Source organism: Hypoxylon fragiforme, assembly GCF_022984875.1.
Source record: "Hypoxylon fragiforme strain CBS 206.31 chromosome Unknown GGS25scaffold_8, whole genome shotgun sequence".
In the NCBI taxonomy this organism is placed as follows: domain Eukaryota; kingdom Fungi; phylum Ascomycota; class Sordariomycetes; order Xylariales; family Hypoxylaceae; genus Hypoxylon; species Hypoxylon fragiforme.
Window position 1 is genome coordinate 1,610,099 of NW_026054763.1, and position 23,615 is coordinate 1,633,713.

General features: G+C 49.3%; 7 protein-coding genes and 1 non-coding gene across 8 annotated transcripts; 5 read left to right on the plus strand and 3 right to left on the minus strand.

The window, feature by feature from the left end:
* Window positions 1-549: 549 nt before the first annotated feature.
* Window positions 550-1,707, minus strand: GGS25DRAFT_524630 (peroxisome membrane protein; the record flags this gene model as incomplete). The annotated part of the gene is made up of 1 exon (XM_049264643.1): window positions 550-1,707. One exon carries the CDS (start codon window positions 1,705-1,707, stop codon window positions 550-552), a length of 1,158 nt encoding a protein of 385 aa, XP_049113908.1.
* A 2,137-nt stretch (window positions 1,708-3,844) lies between these two features.
* On the plus strand, window positions 3,845-6,202 carry GGS25DRAFT_533964 (Pyoverdine/dityrosine biosynthesis protein-domain-containing protein; the record flags this gene model as incomplete). The annotated part of the gene is made up of 5 exons (XM_049265729.1): window positions 3,845-4,250; window positions 4,299-4,448; window positions 4,560-4,795; window positions 4,882-5,528; window positions 5,597-6,202. The coding sequence occupies 5 exons, from the start codon at window positions 3,845-3,847 to the stop codon at window positions 6,108-6,110; spliced, it is 1,953 nt and encodes a 650-aa protein (XP_049113909.1). The 3' UTR covers window positions 6,111-6,202.
* Window positions 6,203-8,749: 2,547 nt separating this feature from the next.
* Window positions 8,750-10,876, plus strand: GGS25DRAFT_416314 (uncharacterized protein). Its single transcript, XM_049258527.1, has 3 exons — window positions 8,750-9,094; window positions 9,157-10,510; window positions 10,752-10,876. Exons 1-3 carry the CDS (start codon window positions 8,923-8,925, stop codon window positions 10,753-10,755), a joined length of 1,530 nt encoding a protein of 509 aa, XP_049113910.1. The 5' UTR covers window positions 8,750-8,922; the 3' UTR covers window positions 10,756-10,876.
* A 570-nt stretch (window positions 10,877-11,446) lies between these two features.
* On the minus strand, window positions 11,447-11,518 carry GGS25DRAFT_t94. Its single transcript has one exon. It is a non-coding gene; the product is annotated as a tRNA-Met (tRNA).
* Window positions 11,519-12,773: 1,255 nt separating this feature from the next.
* On the plus strand, window positions 12,774-14,511 carry GGS25DRAFT_416338 (glycoside hydrolase family 128 protein). The gene has a single exon (XM_049258528.1). It carries the CDS (start codon window positions 13,470-13,472, stop codon window positions 14,364-14,366), a length of 897 nt encoding a protein of 298 aa, XP_049113911.1. The 5' UTR covers window positions 12,774-13,469; the 3' UTR covers window positions 14,367-14,511.
* A 2,347-nt stretch (window positions 14,512-16,858) lies between these two features.
* GGS25DRAFT_524635 (globin-like protein) lies at window positions 16,859-18,172 on the plus strand (the record flags this gene model as incomplete). The annotated part of the gene is made up of 1 exon (XM_049264644.1): window positions 16,859-18,172. The coding sequence occupies one exon, from the start codon at window positions 16,859-16,861 to the stop codon at window positions 18,170-18,172; it is 1,314 nt and encodes a 437-aa protein (XP_049113912.1).
* Window positions 18,173-18,946: 774 nt separating this feature from the next.
* Window positions 18,947-20,510, minus strand: GGS25DRAFT_533968 (SET domain-containing protein; the record flags this gene model as incomplete). Its single annotated transcript, XM_049265730.1, has 4 exons — window positions 18,947-19,471; window positions 19,535-19,623; window positions 19,673-19,698; window positions 19,764-20,510. 4 exons carry the CDS (start codon window positions 20,508-20,510, stop codon window positions 19,011-19,013), a joined length of 1,323 nt encoding a protein of 440 aa, XP_049113913.1. The 3' UTR covers window positions 18,947-19,010.
* Window positions 20,511-20,947: 437 nt separating this feature from the next.
* On the plus strand, window positions 20,948-23,324 carry GGS25DRAFT_503749 (uncharacterized protein). Its single transcript, XM_049262088.1, has one exon. It carries the CDS (start codon window positions 21,553-21,555, stop codon window positions 23,155-23,157), a length of 1,605 nt encoding a protein of 534 aa, XP_049113914.1. The 5' UTR covers window positions 20,948-21,552; the 3' UTR covers window positions 23,158-23,324.
* Window positions 23,325-23,615: the final 291 nt, after the last annotated feature.

The following is a 23,615-nucleotide window of genomic DNA, read 5'->3' on the forward strand; positions in this document are numbered from 1 at the left end:
AGTATGAAATTCTCGGCCTCTTCTCCATGCTCTTGACAACCTCACCTAACGAGGTGCTACGGTTGTCGGGCAGACTAGAGAACTAAAAGAAATAAAGAAATTCTGGGACGGCATTGAACCCCCCATGGTTAATGTAAACCGGGGCTTCAATCCATTTGATACGATCGATTTCCTCGAACTGTTAACACCTTGGCGGTGCCTAAATAGCTTTCGAGGCGTCTGCGTAGGCAGGTATACATTGGTGCTTATTTAAGATTATAGTAAACCAACATCGAGGTGGCTATCCAGTCTTGAGGTGAAAGTCGTGCTTGGGGCCTCGCCAAATATGCCGAGTGCCCTGTATCGAGGACTATATCCCGCCAAGTTCCGACCGAGGTTACCAATGTATAGGTATTATACAGTGATGGGTAATAATTGAAGAATTATCGATTAGGTTACGAGAAGTCAATAGACGATCTCAATTTTGACGGTAAACCCGTCTAGTGACATGGTGTATCATGTCCTACTCAGCTCAACACACTTGACTCAGACCTGATCGTATCAGATCTATCAAGCGCTAGTACTGAAGTAATAATTATCCCACAGGTATTCGTAATCCTCCATTATGCCGGAGACAAGGCTAGGCATACGACGGCGTACTCCAGTAATGAGACCCTTGGTGAGGTTTTCGTAGAAAGCACCTCTCATGGTCCACCAGCCTGCTGCCCAATAGCGTTTGCCCCATTCTTCGTTCTCTAAAGCTGTGCTGCGTAAGCCTCGGTCACGCAATTGTCGTGCTGCATACTCCATGCTGAAGCCAATAAGCCATGGTGCCCAAGACCTCTTATCCTTAGTCCTCGATAAAGCAATGGCATATGCTAGGGGCGAAAGGATGTGCAAGATCTCAGCTGTCTGCCCGGAACGAGAGAGCGTGTTCAGCAGCTTTGCTGCGGGCTTGATATCGTCTGCTGTCAGAACTCGGCCCATCAAGTAAGAGCTGATATCGCTGGGGTTAGGCAAGCTTGGAAAGCTTGTCCCAATTCGTGGCATTGCCCATTCTTTCTCGTGAGCAGCTTTGTTGGAACTCCCGTTTGAGTATGTGTCCTCGCCCATCAACTCCTTGAGAGCATCGTTATCGTCTTGTTCAGCATCTGGGGGGAGCGGTTCTCGTTCGGGTAGTGGTGGTGTAACAAGAGGTCTGGAGTTGGTGACTCGCAATAACAAGAAGCGGCAAATTGCTTTTATGGCCTCTAATAATATGACTACACGCCAGCGAATCTTCTCCCCCTTTCGTTTGGCCGCCATTTCCCATAGTAATTCTGTGTACTGCACAATCTGCAGCAACAAGGCTATTCTCCGATATACCATACTCTTAGCTGTCCAAAACCTGGTATAACGCGAGTGTGGATTGGGTATTTTGGAGGCCAGAGCGGGTATCTTCGAGATGGCTCCACGGAGAACGGCATCGTGATAGAGGGATAGCAGTTGGACACCAGAGTGTAAAGTCTCTGAGGCGATTTCAGCGTCGCGGAAACGGCCGGGGATTATGTAAGTCAGAGAGCGCAAGGCACTTTCGATTTGGGAGACCTGGTGGGCATTTTTGGTAATGAAGTCGCCATACATATGTAAGAATTTGGGCGGCATGGAGAGGACGCTCTGAACTGGATTCTGGGATTTGCTGGAGGAACGCGACGGGGAGTTTTTCAAATGATCGGCGGGTAGTGGCATGGCCAAAGCAATTGATAGGTATAAATTGAATAGTTGCTAGGTAGATTAAATTGGTAAAGGCAATAACATGAGAGGAAGATGAGTGATTGATTGATTGATTGATTTGATGAAGGAAGGATAAAGGATAAGAAAAGGATAGGACAAGAATAGCAAATGTGGGTGCGGTTTAAGATTGGCGCAATTGTAGGATTTATGATTTATTGGTTTGATTTGGTTTGGTATGTAACTAAGGATAGAAATATGTATGTATAGGTATGTAGGTAGAAATGAGAATAGGTATTATTGTAATGATGAATAAAAAGAAAGCGTCGGTGATGATGATGAGATAGTTAAAACTTAGATGCTGTCCTAACTATAACACATAGTAACTTCTACTATGTCACGTTAAAGCTCCAGCTAAACGGCCCCCCAGTATTCCCCCAGTATCCCCCCCCCCAGTAGCTGCAGTTTCCCACTTCAATTCCAAATGATGTTTTGGTTCTCAGTACTAGCTACCTCGGCTCGGCTTAGCTGAGCACTTTAGTATGAGGTACCGGTACATACATGTGCAGCTTAAATTGTTGCGCACGGCCAATCAAGCGATAAGATAAGACATCAAGTAATATTATGTTAATACATGTAGTTAACTACCAATCTTCTTCCACGATCTCTACTAGCTATGTATGCATATACTACCACCTGAAAAGCACAAAACCAGTCCCTTCTTGACCCAACCAGGTTTCTGGAAATACATATATGTACCTACATAACCTATAATTCTTAGGTAGGTAGGCAAAGGCAAGTATGTTGTGCGATTTGCTCGATTCAGATCCAATCCTGCGATATGCTACAAACCTACCAGGTAGTGTCCTACATACTACCATGTACAATACTAGGTATGTAGGCAGGGTTGCTGCAGCGTCAATAATTCCCGATCCTTAAGCCATGGATCAACTTTATTGTAGCACTCAATTACGGCGCCGCTGCTCGGTGCTCCCACAGCTGAGCCCGGATACATCCACAATACCCGTGTTCAAGCCTTACACCCTGTTCACCAAATGAACGTTGGCCGCGTCACCGATCGGGATGATATGACCAGCTCCTAATTTTGAAACGAACATAGCTACGATTCGTCTTCAGCTGTATATATCGATTCTTTATTAGATTGCTATCTAACCTACCAACGGCGGGGGTGGTACTCGAACAATTTTCAACCCTAACTCTGTCGAGGCTGGTAACTTCCTCTGGAGACAGGTGAAGTGACAAAATGCAACTGAGCCAAAGAGCAAGGCTCGTTTTGTTTCCAAGAACCGGGATTTTGGTCACAATTCAAACTACACAACTCCGCCGGTGACTTGTCAAGAGCCTCATTGGTCATGCGGAAAGGCCGAGTCTGGATCAAGTAGTGGGCAAACAATAAAAGTGCCTTATTATTACTTCATCTTTCAAACCCACCTGCATACAACGAGCGATTATTTTATCAATACTACAGATTCCGTTAAGATGGCAATATTTTCCTCAATCCCACAAATACCTACTACGACCTAAAATATTGAATGAGGCTGTGACTATCGGATTGCTGACCAAATATTACCCCTTCCGCAGACAGTATATCCTATTCGTAGTTACCTAGGTGCCTAGGTATGATTAAGGTCGATAATGTTATAGAGATGGTATGAAGCGGAACCATTCTCACCATAGTTTCAACTTATTAAGCTTCTCCTTCGGGAAAAGTAAAGAACTCTTCGGACCGTCACGAGACGACTCAGAGCACAATCCAGGTTCATTACATGCCACATGCGTGCTGGAGGGCGAATAGGTCTCTGAATACGTATATGCGACTCGCTGGTCATGGAATGGCGAATTTGAACTTCGCCCTGGACCCCTTTAGCCGTGCTTCCGTAAACGCACACTATAAAGTTGCAACTGTTATTGGCGTGCTACAACACTTGGCTTGTCAATATACAACACAGTGTCTGCCAAGTCGGCTCTTCTCAAATAGACGTCCGGGTGAATAAAGACCTCAGGATGTCACCGAGGCTGGTCGAGGTATCCTATGTATCATCTAACGGGTCTACATTCACCTTGCAGACATGTACTCAGCTCGTTGGTTCTACCATATCTGATTGCTACCTGATTGCTGAAACTTGCTCACAAGATGCCATCCGCCGTGAAGCTCGATACTGCCGATAACTTGGCATCTACAACAACTCTGGATGAGAAGCTGAATAACCTAGAACATATTCACTTGGAAACCGCCTCGCGTATCTTAAACATCATTTCACGATACAGGCTCGCACGAGATCCGTTAGGGAAAATCAGCAATGGGGTTAATTTCCTGGTCCAGATATATTCCAAGGTGTTGGTTCGAGAGACAATACTCATGTGTCTTCCTGCCTTCCCTTTCAAGTCACCAAATACGAGCACCAAAGTTCTTGGACGTCTTCCCGACAAGGCAGAGGAGTTTGCCTTAGCACATCTAAATGGTCTATGTGCTTCAATCGCAGATATCTATACTCCAGGCGCGAGGCTAATGATAGTCTCTGATGGACTGGTATATAACGGTACTCGATCCTCATCACAAGATAGATCTTCTCATTAATCCGAAATAGACCTTCTCGGGGTACCAGACAAAGACGTCTGGGCTTACGGTGAAGCCCTTCGAGCGTTAAAAGCAAGAAAGGATTTTACCTATATTGAATTCTGTCGACTTAAGGATATAGTTAATATTGATGTCCCCAACCAACTAGACGAAATTAGATGTATGTACCTATTCAACTGTGAAAATTCACTCCAGATCCACGACTTCGACCTTCCTAGATGATACCATACTATGACCTTATGTGTCTTTGAAAACGTTAACCCTAGGCCAGACGTCGCCAACGCTACCAATTTTCGCCATGCTCTGTTGCAACAATTCAGCAGACCCGGATTTAATGTCTCGCTTAGGATATCGGAGGATGAGGATACCTGTTTGACATACAGGGGGTATATAAAGTTCCTGGAAACTGACCTGCAAACTGTGTACCCCATCGGCGAGGAACGAAGCAAGACTAAGTATAAAAGGGGAATTGAGTACATTGCCAAGCAGATGCTCATGAGAGGTGATGTGAGTTGTCCTCGCGCAGTTCACGAATGCCTACAACGAGGCACTCTGTAGAGACTTAGATGGGAACGTTGACTAACACGGCATAGGCATTCGCTCGAGCTGTTCGGGACAGATTTCCCGACCGTCTCAGACTCTCTATCCACCCCTCAACAGGCGAGAACAAACTCTCCATTAACCTCCTGCCAACAGACACAGCATTCACCACGCCGTGGCACTGCGCCATCGCATTCCGACTCGATGGCACCACCCTCACAGGCCACCGCTCCGACTTCGAAGCTGACGATACCTTCGAGCTTGTCTACGACGAGCATAGCCGGCCCAGCTACTTCCGTGAAAAGTCTGACTTACTGTACTGGGCGACCGAAAAGGGCAGTATCGTGTGCGAGCCGCAGTACCCCGCCGGCTTCATTATCCGGCCCGAGGCAGGCCGCAACACGCTCTCTATCCGCGACGTGCACGCGGACAAGGTGCGCGCATTAGCGCAGGCTAACTCCCCTGTTGTGCTTCGAGGCTTCGCGCACACACGAGACAGAGACTTGTTCCTGGGTAAAGCGGCGGAGCTCGGCGTCCCGGTACCGTGGAAGTTTGGAAGCATGGGTGAGGTTGAAGAGCAAAGCGCAGGTACCAGGGGCTTGGAAAATGTGCTGTCGATGCACTGGATGTCGTTCCATCACAATGGCCTTCCTCATGCACAAAAGAACGGCGGGAAAGAGCTAGGCCCGAAGCCGCCGAGGTGAGACATTTTCCCGTCTATTTGCTTGCTTAATCATTCCTGGTTCCGGACTTACACGGTCGAGATAGGTTCCAGTTCTTCGCGGCTGTGACATCGCCCCCCAAGGACATGGAGCGAACTCTGTTCTCCCCTTCGAGCCTCATACTCAAGCATGTACCCCCTCGTTTGCCGCCCTCGTCACTCCACCCCCTTGCATGGACCGTGTCTACTTCTTCCTTCGAATCAACGGTTATTCATGGTCTACCCCTTGAAATCAGTCACCCGGTAACCGTCCGCCGGCGTCTACGGTACCAAGAGCCATGTGCAAGATCGAAGACGAGGTTAGAGGCTCTACATGTTCCCATGGATAACACATCTACTACTACCTTTCCTAAGGCCAATAGCGGCGATAGTGGTAATAATAGTGATTTGTATGGCGCGTGCGAGGCACTTACAAGCTTGCTATATGACCGGCGCGTTGCGTATCATCATACTTGGGAAAAGGGAGACTTGCTTGTCAGCGATAATAGCTTGGCGGTGTACTCGCGGAGCGACTTTTCGGCAAGCTTTGATCAGGAGCTGTGGAGGATGCATTTTCATTAGGTACTTATACGCTGGATTGGGTCGGTTGGCGTTTTTGGTCCGAGTGGCCCCTTTCATTGCTCCGAGATGTCCGTCCTGAGTTTCCCGCGCATTTGGGTCAAACGCATGTTTCCTAGGTACGGTAGCTTCGAACCCGTTTCGGTGCCTTTCTCTTTCTCTAAATAACATGGACGACTCGCTCATTTCAATGGGTTATGGGTACTACTACTTGGATCAGATCATAGGATTTTCTCAAGCTCAATACTGGATTGACCCCATTTGCATCCATGGCATCCCCTAGAATATCGTTCAGTCGCCTCGATCGTAATAATATCTAGCCATTATCGCAACTTGAGAACGCTCAGCCAACTTTCCTCAATCGCGATACTTGGGATAGACATCAATGTACTTGCTTTTAAGAGCTACATGTAGGTATTGTGATGGAAACTTCGGGCCACACCTACCTACCTATTATCCGGGTATCGATTGTGAACTTCTCCCCAAACTCTGAGCAATATTGGCAGAGAACTTACATGATTATATAGTTGCCTAGTACATATCTACTCAAGTGCGTAGGAAATTAAAAGGTAGGTGCATACGTAGGGCAGAGTCGTAATTATATCGGTGCGACTGTCGATGTTTTTTCAACCGTTGTTTTACTTCGTGCCATCGCCGGTACCACATAGCCAAATTCAACACCGACGAAGGCGGCGTACATACAGGAGTTATGTAGTGACGAGGACTGCAGACGTACATAGCGTCGTACGACAACACGACATCGACCCACCCCAAGGCACATCCTTGCTTTCTTCATTGCTACTATTTTTTTTTTTTTTTTGGCCGGCAGCAAACGATCAAGGATGGGTATGGAGAGGCAGGTGATTGTAACTGTGTGCATGTAGTTAGATGAGATTGAAGATTTCCAGTGAGATGGTATTCATTCAAGACCAATTGTCCAGCTGCTTCGTAAGGTTAGGATTGTAAGACATGAAGATACTATAACGACCGAGTGTCGACATAAATAGGTAGGTGTTAATGATCACTTGGTAGGGACTAGGGATTTTGTATGCCTAAATCGCACAAAGCCAAGAGAAGTTGAAACGGAGACCACGGTGGTCAATTGATTTCAAAGTTGTCACGGTCTTTTTTTTTTTTTGTCGTTTTCGGATTCTTGTTTCAAAACGAAAGAAAGGCCAGGCCGTCAAACACTCGGGGGACTTGAAATCATTTCTAAATATTTTCTTTCTCTTGTGTAGGAGTTATAAGATGTTATTTAAAGACAAGATTTGTTGCCAATAATAGTTGTTGTCTACCCCAGATGCCGTCATCTTTTGAAGGCTTATATCATCTACACACGTGGCGGCGTAGCTGGCTATAATAATAATATAATAGGCACAGCATAAGACCTATCCATAATGTTAAATGCTACGTAATATATGTAATATGTTCAAGATGGTATGTATGTTCATTGTTCAGTGTCTGTTTGCTTCGGCGTAGCCCAGATTCAGAAAGGGGCCGCCCCAGGACGCCAAGCCCATCCCCCAAGTGGGACAGACCTGGTCCGACAGTCCGACTACTACGACATAGTATGGTAGTTACCGTAGGTATCCTTAGAATAACAGGGGTAAACGTAAGTATTTTCTGGGTCAAAACCGGACCTATCATGTTACCTACCGAGGTACGAACTTACGAAGTAGTCACTCTCTCGCGGAAATCTCACTTAGGTACAATACATAAGGGGTTAGTTTCTTTCTCTTCCCAAGGTTCGTACATAAGGCTTCTTTTAAACAAAGTGGACAGAACCTTGGAAATGATTAAGGTTGCGGAAGGAAATTAAAAAAAAAGAAATAAACGAAGATGATGATCTTGCAGGTGGAAGGGAAGTTTCTCAAGTTTCCTTCAGAAAGAGAGATATTAGATCTAATTGTGACGAATCCGGGCCACGACAGGGTCAAACCAAATAACGAACCAATTATATGCAACAAACATGACCTGGCAAATCTTGAAACGGATTATCTGCATGGTTCTTCGCCAAGGGTAAAAGCCCTAGGAGGGTAGGTAAAGATGTTAGGCTTCCGAGTTTCCCTAGGCTGATCGTGGATCGTCAATGGGTCCACGGTTGATCCGGCTTGATCCAGTCTTGGTCGCTCGCTTGCCCCTCGCCGTCAATCACGCCTCTTATTGGAGGCTTCATCCCACCGTCGCGCGTGTTTCGAAACAATGAGGAGTTGGATGGCTAGCATCGACTCGTTTCAGGTTAAGCCGACCCATCGATTACCTCCCAGTCCCCTTTCCCCCCTGTTTGCTGCCCTTTTTTTTTTTGGTCGTTTACTCTCTCTCTGTCAGTTTTTTTTGCCCAGTCAGCCAGTTGCTTGTCATCCCAGGCCGGGGACCGAACAAGGGCTCCTTTGGATTAATGAACAATTCCACATGGATTACTTGTACAACTTGTACTCTTCTTGTACTGTTCCCCTACTAAGCAGCTAGCCAGCTACCTAACATGGGATGATGCGCGGTATCGTACCGCGGCATACATACTACATGTAGCTATGTACGAACATGACGAAGCAACAGACGGGGGTGGTTTGTGTGTTGAGGGGGGTAGGTAATATATACAGAAAGTAACCGAATCGCTCGCGGGTGCAACGTTCAGCTTTGCCCAACGTAAATCTACACTTCCGTGGTTTCTTCAACGCCATTCTCTTCTTTTTTCGATCTAGATTTGATCGCTTATTCCTTCACACACATACACCACATATTTCTATAATCTACCTAACCTAGGAACCTACCAACCACCTATTCACAAAAGCCAATTGCGATTAGGATCAGTGTAATGGATCATCCATCGAGGGTATTGGAACAGGCACGAGAGCATCTCGAAGCCCTCAAGCAATCCGGTCTTAGCCATGACGCTCTGATCGCCTTATTAGGGGAAACATCACAACAGCAGCAGCAGCAGCAACAGCCGCAACAACAACAACGGCAAAATTCAGGAGTAGCTGACCGTACGAGATAACCCCCTTGAGTCCCTAGGTGAAGTATTAAAATAATTGACTCGTGTCGATAGACTCTTCCATACCAAATTTCAGCTACAGCAATCCCTTCACCCAACCCCCTAGAGAGCGAACATCCGTTTCGTCCCGATCTAGCTGCTCAAGCCGCGATAGCGTCTTCTCCTCGACATCAACACGAAGCTCAGTCTCATCGACGACAGCCCTGTCGTCGGAAGCAAAGTTCTGGTGCACGTCCTGTGACAAGACCTTCAAGCGGAAGTTCGACTGGAAGCGGCACGAGGAGGAGTTCCACGAGCGATCGCGAAAGTACCCGTGCCCGAACTGCAACCAGAGCTTCTGGGGCCCCAACACGTTCAACCAGCACCACAAGTCCGCCCACGGGTGCAAGACGTGCCCGCACGCCGAGACCGTCGTCAAGCACCTGCGGAAGCGGCGGGCCTGGGGCTGCGGCTTCTGCGCCGCCCTGCACGGCAAGTTCGAGAAGCACATCGACCACGTCGCCGTGCACTTCGAGTCCGGCTTCACCAAGGTCAACTGGCTGCACTCCAACGTCATCTACGGCCTGCTGCACCAGCACCTCATCCACGAGGCCTGGAAGGCCCTCATCGCCCGGAAGCAGAACGACTTCGGAGGACACCAGCCGATGTTCAGCTGGAGCCCGGAGTCGACGGGCCGCGCGCAGGGGTTCGTTGAAAATGAGAACCCCGGCCAGCTGCAGGACCTCCTCGAGTTCTTCGACGGCACCAAGGAGTCCGCCGAACACGTCGTCGAGATGGCGTACACCTGCGTGCACGTCGTCTTCCGCCCACGCTCGACGTCGCTGAGCCAGGGGGGAACGCCGCAGCCGTCGCCGACCACGACGCCCAAACACATCTCCGTGATGCCCCGATCACCCGCCATGCCTCGACGCTCCGCATCGACGTCCGCGATCCCCGGCATAACAGCCCGACACAGCCGCCGGGTCCCCTCCGCCGACTCCTCGCGGCACACCACCACCACCACCACCACCACCATCCCCGCGCCCATGCCGCCGAGCCTCAGCCTAGCGATCCCACACCAGCCGCAACGGCAACGGCCGACCATGCTCAGCACCTACCAAAGCTACCCCCTCCAACCACAGCCACCACCACCACAACAACAACCAGCACGCTTCACAACCGACAAAGCCCTCCCGCCCGCGCCGCTAGCGCCCTCTCCGACCTCGCCCATGAACCTTGACTTCCCCATCTTCAATCCCGATGATGGGATGCTGCCGCCGCTGGACCTGTTGTCGGAGGACTGGAGGAGCTTTGCGAGTACGCTGGTGGAGGAGGTGGAGGAGGAGCAGAACCAGAGCCAGTGTCAGCAGCAGCAGCAGAGCAGTTTGTCCGGGAGCCACTTTCCGCTGACGTGGGAGGACTTGGGGCAGTTTCAGGGGAGTTGTCAGCGGTGATGACGATGGTGCCTGTTATGGGGTGGTTTGGATTCAGGGTTCAAATCAGGGGGGGGTTGGTTGGTTGGGTTGGGTTGGGGTTTTTAAAAAGGGGAAGGAGGGGGTTTGGATCGTAATGGTGAACTCAGATAGGGGGGTAAAGCAACCTTAGGCAAAGGCAAAGGCAAAGGCAAAGGCAAAGGCAGGGGAAGGGTTATTGATTGAGTAGGTACCTACCTAATTATGCCCCGAGTGGTGCCGTGGCTCGGCTGGAAATGCATAATAATATTGAATGAAACGATGACGATGAAGATGAATCTTTTTGTATGATAGCTGGAGCTGGGGCTGTGTCATATCTACCATAAAAAGGTTGATGATGAGTGTGGTCTGCTGGACGGTATTCGAGGTTCGATATCGATGGCGATAGCTAGCTACATGATACATCGCGTTTATATAGGTAGGTACCAGATATCTATGGTCGGTTAAACCTGATAAGTGTTTACAATTTTTTGGTGGAAGTGAATGTGCTGCTTCTGTTTTTCCCTAAACTGTCTTGTTATCAGGATCCGGGTATTTTTGATAGTTCCGCACACGATACGTCTCTCTGTCAATGAGATAGGTGTTTGCTGTGATCTGTTTGCAACATCCTTTAAGGCGTCTATTGCACAGCACACTGAAGCCACATGCAAGACCGCCATCAGGGGAACCACATTTGCGGCTCAACTACCCTAACCTTAGGTAAGTTACTGCAGGAGAAGAACCAACGCTGAACTAACTAACTCTTAGTCACAAAAAAGGAGAAGTTTTTTTTTTTTGTCTCGCACGGGAGCTAAACTCTAGTACAGAAAACGGCTATTTACTAGGCAAAAGCAGCTGTTGTAGAAAGGGAGAGAAAGAAAAAAAACTGAGGAAGAAAAAGAAAAATAGGACTCTAGCTCCACTCCGTTTCGATCGGAGGTCCTCCGGGTTATGAGCCCGGCGCGCTTCCACTGCGCCATGGAGCTTTAGTGTCGTCGAGGACGACATTTTCCATGATATTAGACCTGGTAGTTTCATTATATATAGTGAATGCCTAGTAGTCCCCGATCAATGAGGCGGTGATGTGCAGTGCCTAGCTGCCCGTTTCACTGGGTGAGTTTCGACTTGGCTACCTAGGTATTCACATTGCCATAGGTAATAGGGATTTATTTCCCTAGGTAGTATTTATAGGCAATGGCATGTCTTAGATTTTCAGAACGTATCGTTTTCTTACCTGTTCGGTAGAAGGTCGATGTGTTGAGGTTCTTGGTACTAAGCAGAATTGAAGCGTCTTGTCAACTACCGAAGGCTTGTTTGCAATATGAAGCTATTCCGAGTTCTACAGTTGAGTCTAACTTGCCCGCTTTAGTTACATGAAAATAGATAATATCAAGACATAGAATGTCACCGAAGGATTGAATGCTTAGGTACCTAGGTACCTAGGTAGGCAACTTATTGTCATTATTCCGTTCAGGTCTAGGCCATCAGTACACGCAAGGCAACATCTTCTATATCTGTCCATCGCCTACATGAGTAGTCTGTGACGAGCTAGGGGAACTGTGATGAAATACCCTCGACTTTTCTCAATTTACTTAGATCTACACTGTCCTTGCTTGTTGGGAGATAAAATGGTTAATAAGACCTTGAAGAGACACTCCTAGACCTTTAATTCATACCACCAAGCTAGAGAGTAAAGAGCAGTTATTAAACCCCCTACCTGGTACTACACTGAAGTCATCTAACCTAGGGAAGGACGGCCGCCAATCTCCCCGTGGACTTCACCTGACAGCGAACAAATCCGTGGAGCCGTGCCGCGTGCAAACCCCAGGATCTATGATTGCACCTCGTATCATTTCCAGCACCATGCCGTCGCCACTACCTTGGCACAACGATGGAAATAGCGTCATTTGCCCTATACATCTAATTTGATCCTGCTCAAGGTAGACGATTCCCGCCTATGATTCCGCAACTTATACTGCTCGCTTGATTTTGCCCTAGTATAGCCCGTCAAAATCCGTGCCGCTCTGGTGCCTAGCGTCTTGCTCCCGTAGGAGCCTCGCCAAGGGTGTTGGCCGAAGCCGCGATGTCTGATACCAGCAGCTCGCTGCGAGGCAGGATCTCCCAGATCCCTGTGTCGATATCATGATCAAATCTTAATTCGGCAAAGCTTTGCGGTCTAGGGCGCCGTTCGCAATTGGATCATTAGGCAATGGAGATTTTTGGACGCGAAGGAGCAGGATCCGGGTCAGCTCTTTTGGTGTGAAGATGCTGCTGATATAATCTTTCTGCTCTCGTACGCTTCGAATCGCTCAATCACGTTCGAAGTGCCTGGTAGTTACCTAACATCAGCAATACTTTAGTACCTGCTCTCATAGGAAAAGCGTAAGCAATCCATTCCATAAGACGCCTATCCAATTGAGGCCACTGAATATGCAGGTACGAATATAGCAGATCGAGTAAGATGGTTTCAGAAGAGATATTTTCCACATTTGGCTGACGTCGTGCCGCAGCCACGCCTCTGCGTGCGTGCTGATCTGCTCTAGCTTGGGGTATAGATCAGTATATTTTTAGAGCTGGACATGCTAGGTTTGCATGAAGCAATCCAGCTATTAACACCGTACATCTCATCTCTTGGGGGTGGGGTCTTTCTTGATCCTATTCACGGATCTAGTTAATCTACTGTGTTTGTACGGATGAAAGGTAGGTAGCACGTAAATTCTTTCCCTGCACATGGCCCCCAGCCGTACGGTGTGGATTGCAGAGCTGGGGAAGAGGATAAGTAGCAGAGGATTCCTCACGTCTTGATCATGAAATAGATCTTGTAGTTTCGTACTTGCCTACGCCTCGCTCTGTCTATCCTCACCAGGTAGCTTGTCTCTCCATCACCGGTCTCTCCTTTCTATACCTACCTGCCTACCTACCTTACGACCCACCACCATGATGGTAGCTCAGAGCATCAGGCAACTAGCCTGCCTAGCCGCCTGCGTCTTCTTCGCGAGCCCTACCCTAGCCGCACCCATCGACATCGAAATCGGCGTGCCCAAGCTCCTCGGCGCCAGCGGCAAGCGCGTGGTACTCTGGGACCCAGTCCTCTCGAACGAGAAAGCCAGCATCCCGGGCATCCTCAAGTCCGCGGGCCAGCTGGCCGGGTCGAAGGCCATCAAGTCGGTCTTCAACTGGAACACGAAGCGGCCGGCCGAGGTGCCCAAGACCATCCCCTTCCGCCCCACGGTGTGGGGGCCGGCGCACCTGCAGGGCGACGCGTGGAGCAGCCTGGTAGCAGAAGCGGCAGCGCAGAAGGGTAATGCCATCGTGCACTTCTTCAACGAGCCGGAGCGGCAGGGGATCGACCCGGGCGACGCGGCGGCGAAGTGGAAGGCGCAGATGCTTCCCCTGCGCAGGCAGTACGGCGTGAAGCTGGCGAGCCCGGCGTGCGCGAGCGACCCCGACGGCATCCAGTGGCTGCAGGCCTTCATGGGCAAGCTGGGCAGCAGCGAGAAGCCCGACTACGTCAACGCGCACTTCTACACGCTGCAGAACAGCGCGTCGGCCGCCGAGGTCGAGAACGCCAAGGCCTTCTTCAAGCGGCAGCACGACACGTACAAGTTACCGATGATCGGTGGCGAGATCGCGAGCGTCAACCGCGACAGGGCGCAGGTGGATCTGTTCACGAAGGAGGTGTCGAAGTGGCTCGATGCCCAGAGCTGGGTGGTCGAGTACGGCTTCTTCGGCGTGTCCACGAAGCCGGCGGACACGTTTGTGAGCCCGGCGGCGCAGCTGATGGATGGCAGCGGTGGCTGGACAGACCTCGGAAGATGGTTCTTTGGGGTATAGGGGGGGTCAATTAGGGACGGGCTCGGAGTTGGACTCGGCAGATTTGGGGGGGAGGAGGGAGGAGGGGGGATGGGCTAACGTTTAGGTCACACCACCCACGCTCGACATCGGACATACTATGATACAGTACTATACCATTTCGATTCTCGTCATATACTAGGGATGGTTTGTAGATACCTAGGTAAAATACCTATTGGGGATATTCTCTCACATGTTTTTTTTTTTTTTTTACCTATCATGCCAATCGCCCAGACTAGCATGACACTATCACTGACTATGAGTTAACCCGATCAAAGAAAGATTGACATCAAAACAACCCATATCTTGCTTCTTGCACAACTAGAACACAAAGAGGTTGGGATTCGAGAGAGGGGCACACGGCGGAATGCATAGCGGAATGAATAAGTCAGACTCAGAGTAGGACGGAATATTCTCCGATAAAAGAGGCTTGCTTTGATCGGAGATTTGCTCGTAATATTTCCCAGTCTGTGCTGAAGACTGGACGACATGGTGTGATACATACAAGCCTAGGCATAGCTACTATGGTAGAATTTCTATAGCCGAGAATCCAATAGACCCTTGGCAACCTTGGAAGAGCGTGGAGGTTTATCATTTTGTGTATGTGCATTTACATATCTCTATTGTGATGGACGACTAGTGTAGTTAGTGACAGCTGAATCTTGGTAAACTTGGGTCTCGCTTAGTTTAGAACTACACTAATGATAGGGCTCAAGGGTATGGATCGGATCCGGACTTGGGAGGATCTACACTACATACATAGACGCAATAATAAGGGAGGGAGGGAGGACCCTTATCATCTGCATACAGTAACTACCGACCTACTGACAATCATCTTAGTTACTTAGTATTTTACATAGTATGAATTCCATGAACCCCACATCGTCGGGAAATATTTACACGCAATAATACAACGATGACACCTCAAGGGACTTTCAAAGGGCTTAGCGGCCTAATAACTATGTGTCAGTCTTACAAATTACCAAGTCATCACAGCCAACTGCCATCAGCCATCATCTATCATCCATGGCGGAAACAAAGGCTGGCGGGAAGGTGGACCGAATTCATACCTGGTACCTGGTAGAAGATACCTGGTAGGGCAAGGCTAGAACACTCTAGGTTAGGGTGTCTAGACAGTCTAGCTGCAGACCAAGTACCAAGTTTGAAACGTTGTCACGAATCAAAGCGTTCGGATCTCGTTTAAACCCAACCCAGCTCCTTACCAGCTCGTTACGAACATCCCCGGCCGTAAACGGCATTCACTTTTGTGTCTTCTTCCCTTTTTTGAGTCTTTTTTTCTTCTCCTTATCACTTTTTTTTTTTTTTTTTTTTTTTTTTTACTAGCTCCGGTGGCATTTTCTAAGCTGGTTAGAATTATATAGTAAATGCATATTCTAAAACTTTCATCCATTCAGCTATCAAGAACCATCACCAATAGAAGATCATGAACCGACATGAGCTACATGAACATGGCACATGCATTGATCCCCCTCCCCTGGCTAGCCATCTTAGATTCCCCCCCCCCAAAAGCCACATGGCATCGACCCCGGTTTTAGTTACTTTGGGTATAAAGGTGTGTGACTGCGTATGGTGCTTCGGCACGTCGGAGCTATTTAAAACAATTCTAGAAAACTGGTAATCGTTCGATGTCGAGATTTGGCCTGAGACCTTGCAAGCCACACATGTAAATGCCGTCATATCGTGCCATCTCGGCTCAAGCTACTCTGTAGTATCGTGTAGTTATCATGTAGATATCATGTACTATCGTTCGTAGTATCGTTTGCCCTACTATCGTACAGTACCACAACTCGCGTTCTAACACAGGCCCGGTATTCCCCGGGTTTCAAGTCACAAGTATCCATCATGCTACTCCCTGTAATAGAAAATGGAGATCCTCAGTCCAAGCCTGCGATGAAGACGAGAAAAACTCCACAACCGGAAACTAGAACATAATGCATCACGAGCACAAGGCGGTAAGTAGGTACATAACATAATAGAGCATAAAAAAAAGTGTTGGGAACACTTGTGATCTTTTTTGTCTTTTTTTGTTCGTTTTCGCCATCCGATGAGTTAAACAAACAGGGTAACAATTTAATTTCGAACGAATGCCATCTTTTGTGTGTGAACTTTGAAGAGTCCGGGTAATTATCTTTATACTACCTAGATATTTACCTACCTATAGTTAGATCAACAAGTCCTCCTTCGATAAGAACGCTATTAGGCGAATAGACCTTTTTTGGGCTTCTTTATTACTTATCTTAAAGTTGCTCAGTCCATCATTGACAATCTCTCCCATCAAAGCGATCATATACACGGATCTCCTATATCGTACCATACCTCCGCCCATCTAGGTAACCTTAACCAAGTTAGTATCAATCGACGATCGTCGAGATCGAGAGTAAAAGAAGAGAAAGGGAAATAAAAAAGAAAATAAAAAAAAGAGCTACATGGACCCGACGATCGGACCAGTCAACATGCTCAATTACCAAGAGACCAGATTGGTCAAAGACACGATCCCAGCCCTGCAGCAGCACGGCGAGCACATAGCGACGGTTTTCTACAAGACGATGTTACGCGACCACCCCGAGCTCCACAACTACTTCAACACCGTGAACATGCACACGGGCAAGCAGCCGCACGCCCTGACCCAGCTGATCCTCGCCTTCGCCTCCAACATCGTCAACATCAGCGAGCTGGTCCCCAAGCTCGAGCGCGTCGCCCAGAAGCACGCCTCCCTGAACATCCAGCCCGACCACTACGAGATCGTCGGCAAGTACCTGCTGCGCGCCTTCTCCGCCGTGCTCGGCCCCGCCATGACCCCCGACGTGAAGATGGCCTGGACGAAGGCCTACTGGGTGATGGCGAAGATGCTGACGGGCCGCGAGGCGCACCTGTACCGCGCCTTCGAGGCCTGGAAGGGCTGGCGCAAGTTCATGATCTACCGCAAAACGAACGAGACCGTCGGCGGCAACATCGTCTCCTTCACGCTGAAGCCCGTCGACGGCAAGCCGCTGCCGACCTTCCTCCCCGGCCAGTACATCACGCTGCGGATCACGGTGCCCGGGATGAAGTTCGTGCAGCTGCGGCAGTACTCGCTCAGCGACGCGCCGAGCCACGCGCACTACCGGATCACGGTGAAGCGGGACCAGGGGACGAACCCGGACTACGGGCGGGGCGACGACGCCATGACCGTGTCCTCCGCGGCGAGCAGCGCCTCCGACAGCAGCATCGGCAGCATCCAGCCGTACAAGGTGGGCGTCGTGTCGAACTCGCTGATCGACGAGTTCCACGAGGGCGACACCATCGAGCTGACGCACCCGGCCGGCTCCTTCTCGCTCAACACCGACATGGACAACAACTCGATGCCCCTGGTCCTGATCTCCGCCGGCGTGTGCGTCGCCCCTCTGCTCTCGATGCTCAACACCGTTGTCGAGCGGCGCATCACGCGGCCCGTCTCCTGGATCCAGGCCTCGCGGCACGACGCGCCCTTCCAGGCACACGTCGAGAAGATGGCCCGCAACCACCCGAACATGCGCACCAAGTTCTTCAAGTCCCGCCTCTCCGACAGCGATGTGCTGTCGTACACCTCGTCGTTCGACAATGACTTCCTGTCGCTGACGGCCGAGGATCTGTACTTGGCACACAGCTCGGCCGAGTACTACATTTGCGGGCCGGAGAAGTTCATGCTGCAGGCGGCGAGCCACTTGCGCAGGAGCGGCGTTAAGCCCGAGAGGGTGCAGTTTGAGATTTTCTCGGTGGGCAGCTTTGAGATGAGGCCGGATTATTGAGGGGGTGCGTGCCTGAGTTGGTGCTTACTTACTTGGGTAGGTAAGGGATGAGAATTGCTTTAGTCGTTGGACTCTCCTCGAGTCATATGCGACGGGGTCTGGTGCTCCCTACGAATGGCGACCTTGCGGAGTGGTCGTCGTCGCAAAAAAAAAAGAAGAAAGGAAAATCCCAGAACCCGTACAAAACTCCATGACACGAATGGTGGAGCGGAGTGGGTTGAGGAACTGCGGATTCAATGATGTCCGGATGAAATCAGGGGGTTGTATAGACTGTCTCCTTTATTGACTGTACCAAATTATAAGGGGCATGGGTTAGATACCTAGGTAGATTGGGCTCGGCAGGGAGGTTCTCAGGTCTGACTTGTCATTTTTCTTTTCTTCCCTTGTACGGTTCGGTTCGGATTCGGTTCGTTGCTCGCTCCAGTCTTGCATATGGAGGTTTTTTTTTTTTTTTTTTTTTTTTATCAGAGTCATGAGGAGGCAAATTTAGGGGTTTCGTGGCGACAATTTCTTTTATCTTATGAATTATGAAGTTGTGGATCACACATCACATCTGGGGCATTTACATCGCTTGAGTCGAGTTCAAACTCTACCTAGCTATAATAGATTTATGGGCGATGCGAGTCAAATAGAGATGGGAAAGTTGGAAAGTTGTATGCTTGGGAATTTGTGGTATATGTGGATATTGTGGGATATCTCGTGTGGGTGAGTTATTGCATCTATACCTTAGGTAGGTAGGTAAGACACCTGTCGTTTATGAATCAGAATTATAGAATCGAATTCATCGTCGATCACTGGACTCGTTTGGTCTAAGGTTGACGTGCGAATTACAATGTGATCAAACATTTCCATTTCCACTCTTCAACGCCGCCCTCTCCCGCTCCTCCAACTCATGCCGCAGCTGCTCCATCCCCGCAAAGTAATCCTGCTCGTCACCCGCATACCGCGCCCACAGCTCCTCATTTCTATCAACGTATCTCCTTGCCGCCGCTACATCGCCCACGCGCAAGTACGCCCTCGCGACCGCGCCGTAGTACACGAGCAGCTGCACCTCGAGCTGCTCTTCCCGCACCAGCGCTTCCATCTCCCTCGTTAGCTTCCCCACAGTACTTACCGAGAGGTCTGCCTTCCCCGTCGCGCCCTCGTTCAGCTGGTGGTAGATGAGTTGCAGTCGGTCTCGGTGCTGGTCTGATCTGGCGCGTCGGGATTTCGGGGCAGTGCATAAGGAGCAGCTGCACGTGAACTCCCAACTCTTGAGACCTTCGGTGCGTTCTTTGTAGGGGAGCCCGAGGGGGACGTCTATGGTGTGTTAACTTCTCGAATGGGAGCTCGATGAAAAAAAGGGGGGAAGGGGGGGCTTACAACTTTGCGTGATCTCTTCTCCAGCTTCAATGTCTCGTAACGCTAATACTTCTACTGCCAGTGTTCGTTCCGAGTATCGCCAAAAGACGCTACATATTTATCAGCCTTTGTTCTGGTCGGTACTTGGTCGTTGCTTACTTTGGTGTGCAATCATGATTTATCCTCTAAGAACCTTTGTATCAGTCACAATGCCCCTTAAACAAACAAACAGCCCCAAGAGTCAACTAACCGAGCCAATTGGCAGCAACCCTAGGTGCTGTATATCACTGCCCATCTCAACACCAAAAATGTTCGTTCTCATGATATCTTCGATCGGCTCGCCCCCCGTGCTCCGCGCTAAAGCCAACGCCACATCCCGCTGGTGTTCCGGTAGCTGGTGCAAAGCTCGCTCGAGAAGGTCTTGCCGGGCCTCGGCATCTACGACGTCGAAAACGTCCAGGTGCACGAGCAGCGAAGGGTAGTCCACGAAAACGACCTCCCACTTGCGGATCTGCCGCTGCGCGATCAGTCCCTTCCCCTTGTTGGGAATATAGCCGATGGTGTATGGCGGACTGTTCTGGCTAGCTTCGACCGAGTGGTCTTTGAGCTTAGGTGGCACAATTGCATCGTCCAGGACATCCACTACACTCGCCGCCAGCGCTGGCGTGGTGACTATGCTGATCCCTTGGTCTCCGCGGAAGGGCTCGAACGTGTACACGCAAAACGAAGGCCCGGGCCCGTCGAGGTATGGCTCTATGCAGTATGGACGACGCTTCCAGGGTGCCCAAGACCCGGTGTCAATCGCTGAATCCTCATCAATGGGAAGCGGACAGGTTGATAATCGAGTTCGAAAATCCAGTAGGGATAGGTAGGGATCTGAAGAACAGGTATCGGGGTTCAGCGCGTAGGTAAGCGCAAATGGCGAATATACAACGATCAAGGATGCCAAAATCGTCTGCCAGCAGTAGCGGAATAACCGGGGGCGATGAAAAGGCATGTCTAATACAAGACTACTAAGGTACTTACTGTATGTGTATGTGAGGGTATTTCGGTGCTATGGGCGTACACTTCGACCGATGAATGATTTTCTACTAGCCAGACAAAGCACGAGAGGCAATTATAGAAGTCAGGGCAAGCATAGTATCTAGAATGAAGTATAAGTGTAGCGCAGTAACATTGCGGCTTTAATCTATGTAATAATGTCTGTAAATGTGTCCACATTCATAGAAGACGTATATAGTAGGTACACGCCAAAAGTGATTCCGGCTAAATGCCCTCGTAGCAAGGTCATTGCTGGCCTCGGGGTTAAAACAAAGAAGGAGTACATATAGAGAACATGTTTAGTTTAACTGTCAAATATAATAATCACATCGCCATCAGAAAATATGTCTTAGTCGTAGATAAAAATAGGGGGGTTAAAGTAGTTGTTGCATAGGTGAGTATGCCATGAGGCGCGGACAGCAGCTACAAAAATAAAAAATGGGAGGCCTGCCAAAGAAAGGGGTTCATGATACATATGACAATCGCATTGTCACTGCAGAATCTCATTGTGTAAGCTTTCAATGGGATTTATGAATTCTGCTCTTTGCTTCACGTCCCTAGTTGGCCCTTATTGATAGCCCTCTTTGTTGCCGCATCCGTCACTCTGCTCGCTACTTCACAAAGCTTTCAAAGGCAACATGGCTCGACTGAAAAAGTATCCCTCAACTTCTAATTACGAAGTGAGACTCAAGCAGTATGTACAACGATACTGGTCATACATCGTGGCTTTCACTCCATTAAATCAAAGCTACGATGACTGTATCATGGAACATGAAACAAGATACCGAACAAACTAAGAAGTTGTATCGAGACTGTTTATATATATCCATTTCATACATAAGATCCTGTCCCACCTGGTAGAGATCATAAAATTTACTACAACACTGAATCAACACGACACTCAACTTACCTAAACGTTGGTAACTAGGAAGTTGGAAAGTTGAATAGGTATAATCTATAAACAGTCGAAGTTAATAACGCAAGCCATCCCATCAAAGATGCCTTCTGGGGTTCCTACATCCGCCGCTCGGCTCGTTCGAAACGATTTCCTCGATTATGGCTGGGGATCGACCCTTAGCGCTGAGACAACCAAAACTATCAGGGCAATCAAGGAGGATGCCAGTGCGATGTATCGCATGCAGATATGCAGGGACCGCCCTATCAGCGACATCAGCATTTTCACGGCCTTGTTTTGGCAGCACCGACACATGGCCGACCCCAGCATCGTCTCAACGCCGTGGGTGACCAGGGGCGCCGAGCAAAGCTGTGGGCTGTTTTTAGACGATACCGTACTTTTCGAGGAAGGCTTCGACCACATTCGGAGCACAAGATGTGACACCTCGACCCTATTAGTACACCAGTTCTTTGGGAACATCCGCGAGCGCGAGTTCGTGTTGTGGCCCGTCCCCACGAGCATGAACAGCAGCACGGGCGTGAACAGCAATTGGGTGACCATCATACTACACCTGCGGCCGTCCAAGGGCGCAAGAACAGACTCGGGAGAGTACACTGACCGCGTAGTTACCGAGTATACCATCGTCGACCCATCCCGCGAAGGCCGCGACGCTCGGAAAAAGTTCGTGGAGGCCCGACTAGCACAGGTTCTGAGAGAGGGTAGCATTGGATTCTGCCCTAGTAAATTCCGACCCTTTCATACCCCGGACGTCGAGGAGACCTGGGCTACGGGACACGTCGCCTACGCTATCTGCCGGGAAGTCCTGCGCCGACTGAAGACTCTAGTGTATCGAAGAATGCGCCAAAAGGGAGGCGGAGAAGTATCGACCGACTTCGTTTTTGCAGACTTCGAAGAGCATTACGACGTAGACGAGTACAGGCAGTCGATGATGTCTTCGTGTGCAAACCACACGATCGAAAAGTCCGGGTATATCGTTCGTGTCGGTCTCGATGTGCCTGGGCCCAAGTCTAGGCACATTCCGGACAATTTGAAGAATCATGCCCAAGGATACAACACGATGTCTGATGAAGTGTTCTTGGATTCAAATTCAAAGGATCTAGTCCTTATTAAAATAGGAGAGCCCGAGCCTGTAGTGGAACAATCGCCAGAATCTGATGTCGATGAGTCCGATATTGACCAACCCGACCCGGAAGAAACACCCCAGGAGGAGTCGGCAAAGCGGAATGATGATCAAAGGCCAGAGCAAGTAAACGAAGTAGATGAAGTAGACGAAGTAAACGAAATATCGAAGGCTCAAGTGGTCACAGATGAAGATGTTGAGCCTATGGACTTAGATGACCAGAGAGACACTGAAGACCTGTTCCAAGAAGACCAGCCGGACCAGGGGCCTACGCCGGAAACGCAGGCCGAAGAACCTGAGGACTCTGGACTGATCCAGAGCATGTACGAGAACAACCCACCTTCTCGAACAATAGATATCCCAGCTCTAAAAGTACTCAATTCATTCATACAAGTATCAGAGGATGGGGAGGCAAGCGCAATTGACGACGATGAAATTATCCCAGAGACCCCAGGTATATCTCCTCCTGGGGACGTAGAAGAGAAAGATTACACGCAAACAAAGCGCCCTCTATTCGACGCCGAAGACCCTGAATCGAAGAGGGTAAAGGTGGATGATGTGGAATAAGGGGACTAAGCATACAAGGCGTTGGCGGTTTTTTTCTTTTCTCTTCCACCGTGAAGACACCATTTTACTTAAGCTACTCGGTGTGGGATTTACTAGGTACGTTACGCTACTTAGTGGCGACAAGGCTGGTGCACATAAGAGTGTAGATATTTGTTTATAGAAGTTTTACCTTGTTTACGCGAATGTGAGATTTGACGACTTGCCAACTGATAACCTGGAAATGTATTCACAGGTACCACGGCCCCCCCCCCTTTTTCTATCAACTTGTAGTATTTCCTTGATGTATCTCTTTACCAGCCTACCAAGCAACGTGTAAACATCCCTTCAAGAGCGCTATATGCGGCACTACCTAGAACTGCATACTAGGTACCTAGTCTAGAAGGCATACTCAACAAGGCTTAGAGTAGAAAACCATATTAATCTCAAAGATTAACCTAACGCTTAAGCACCAACAAACC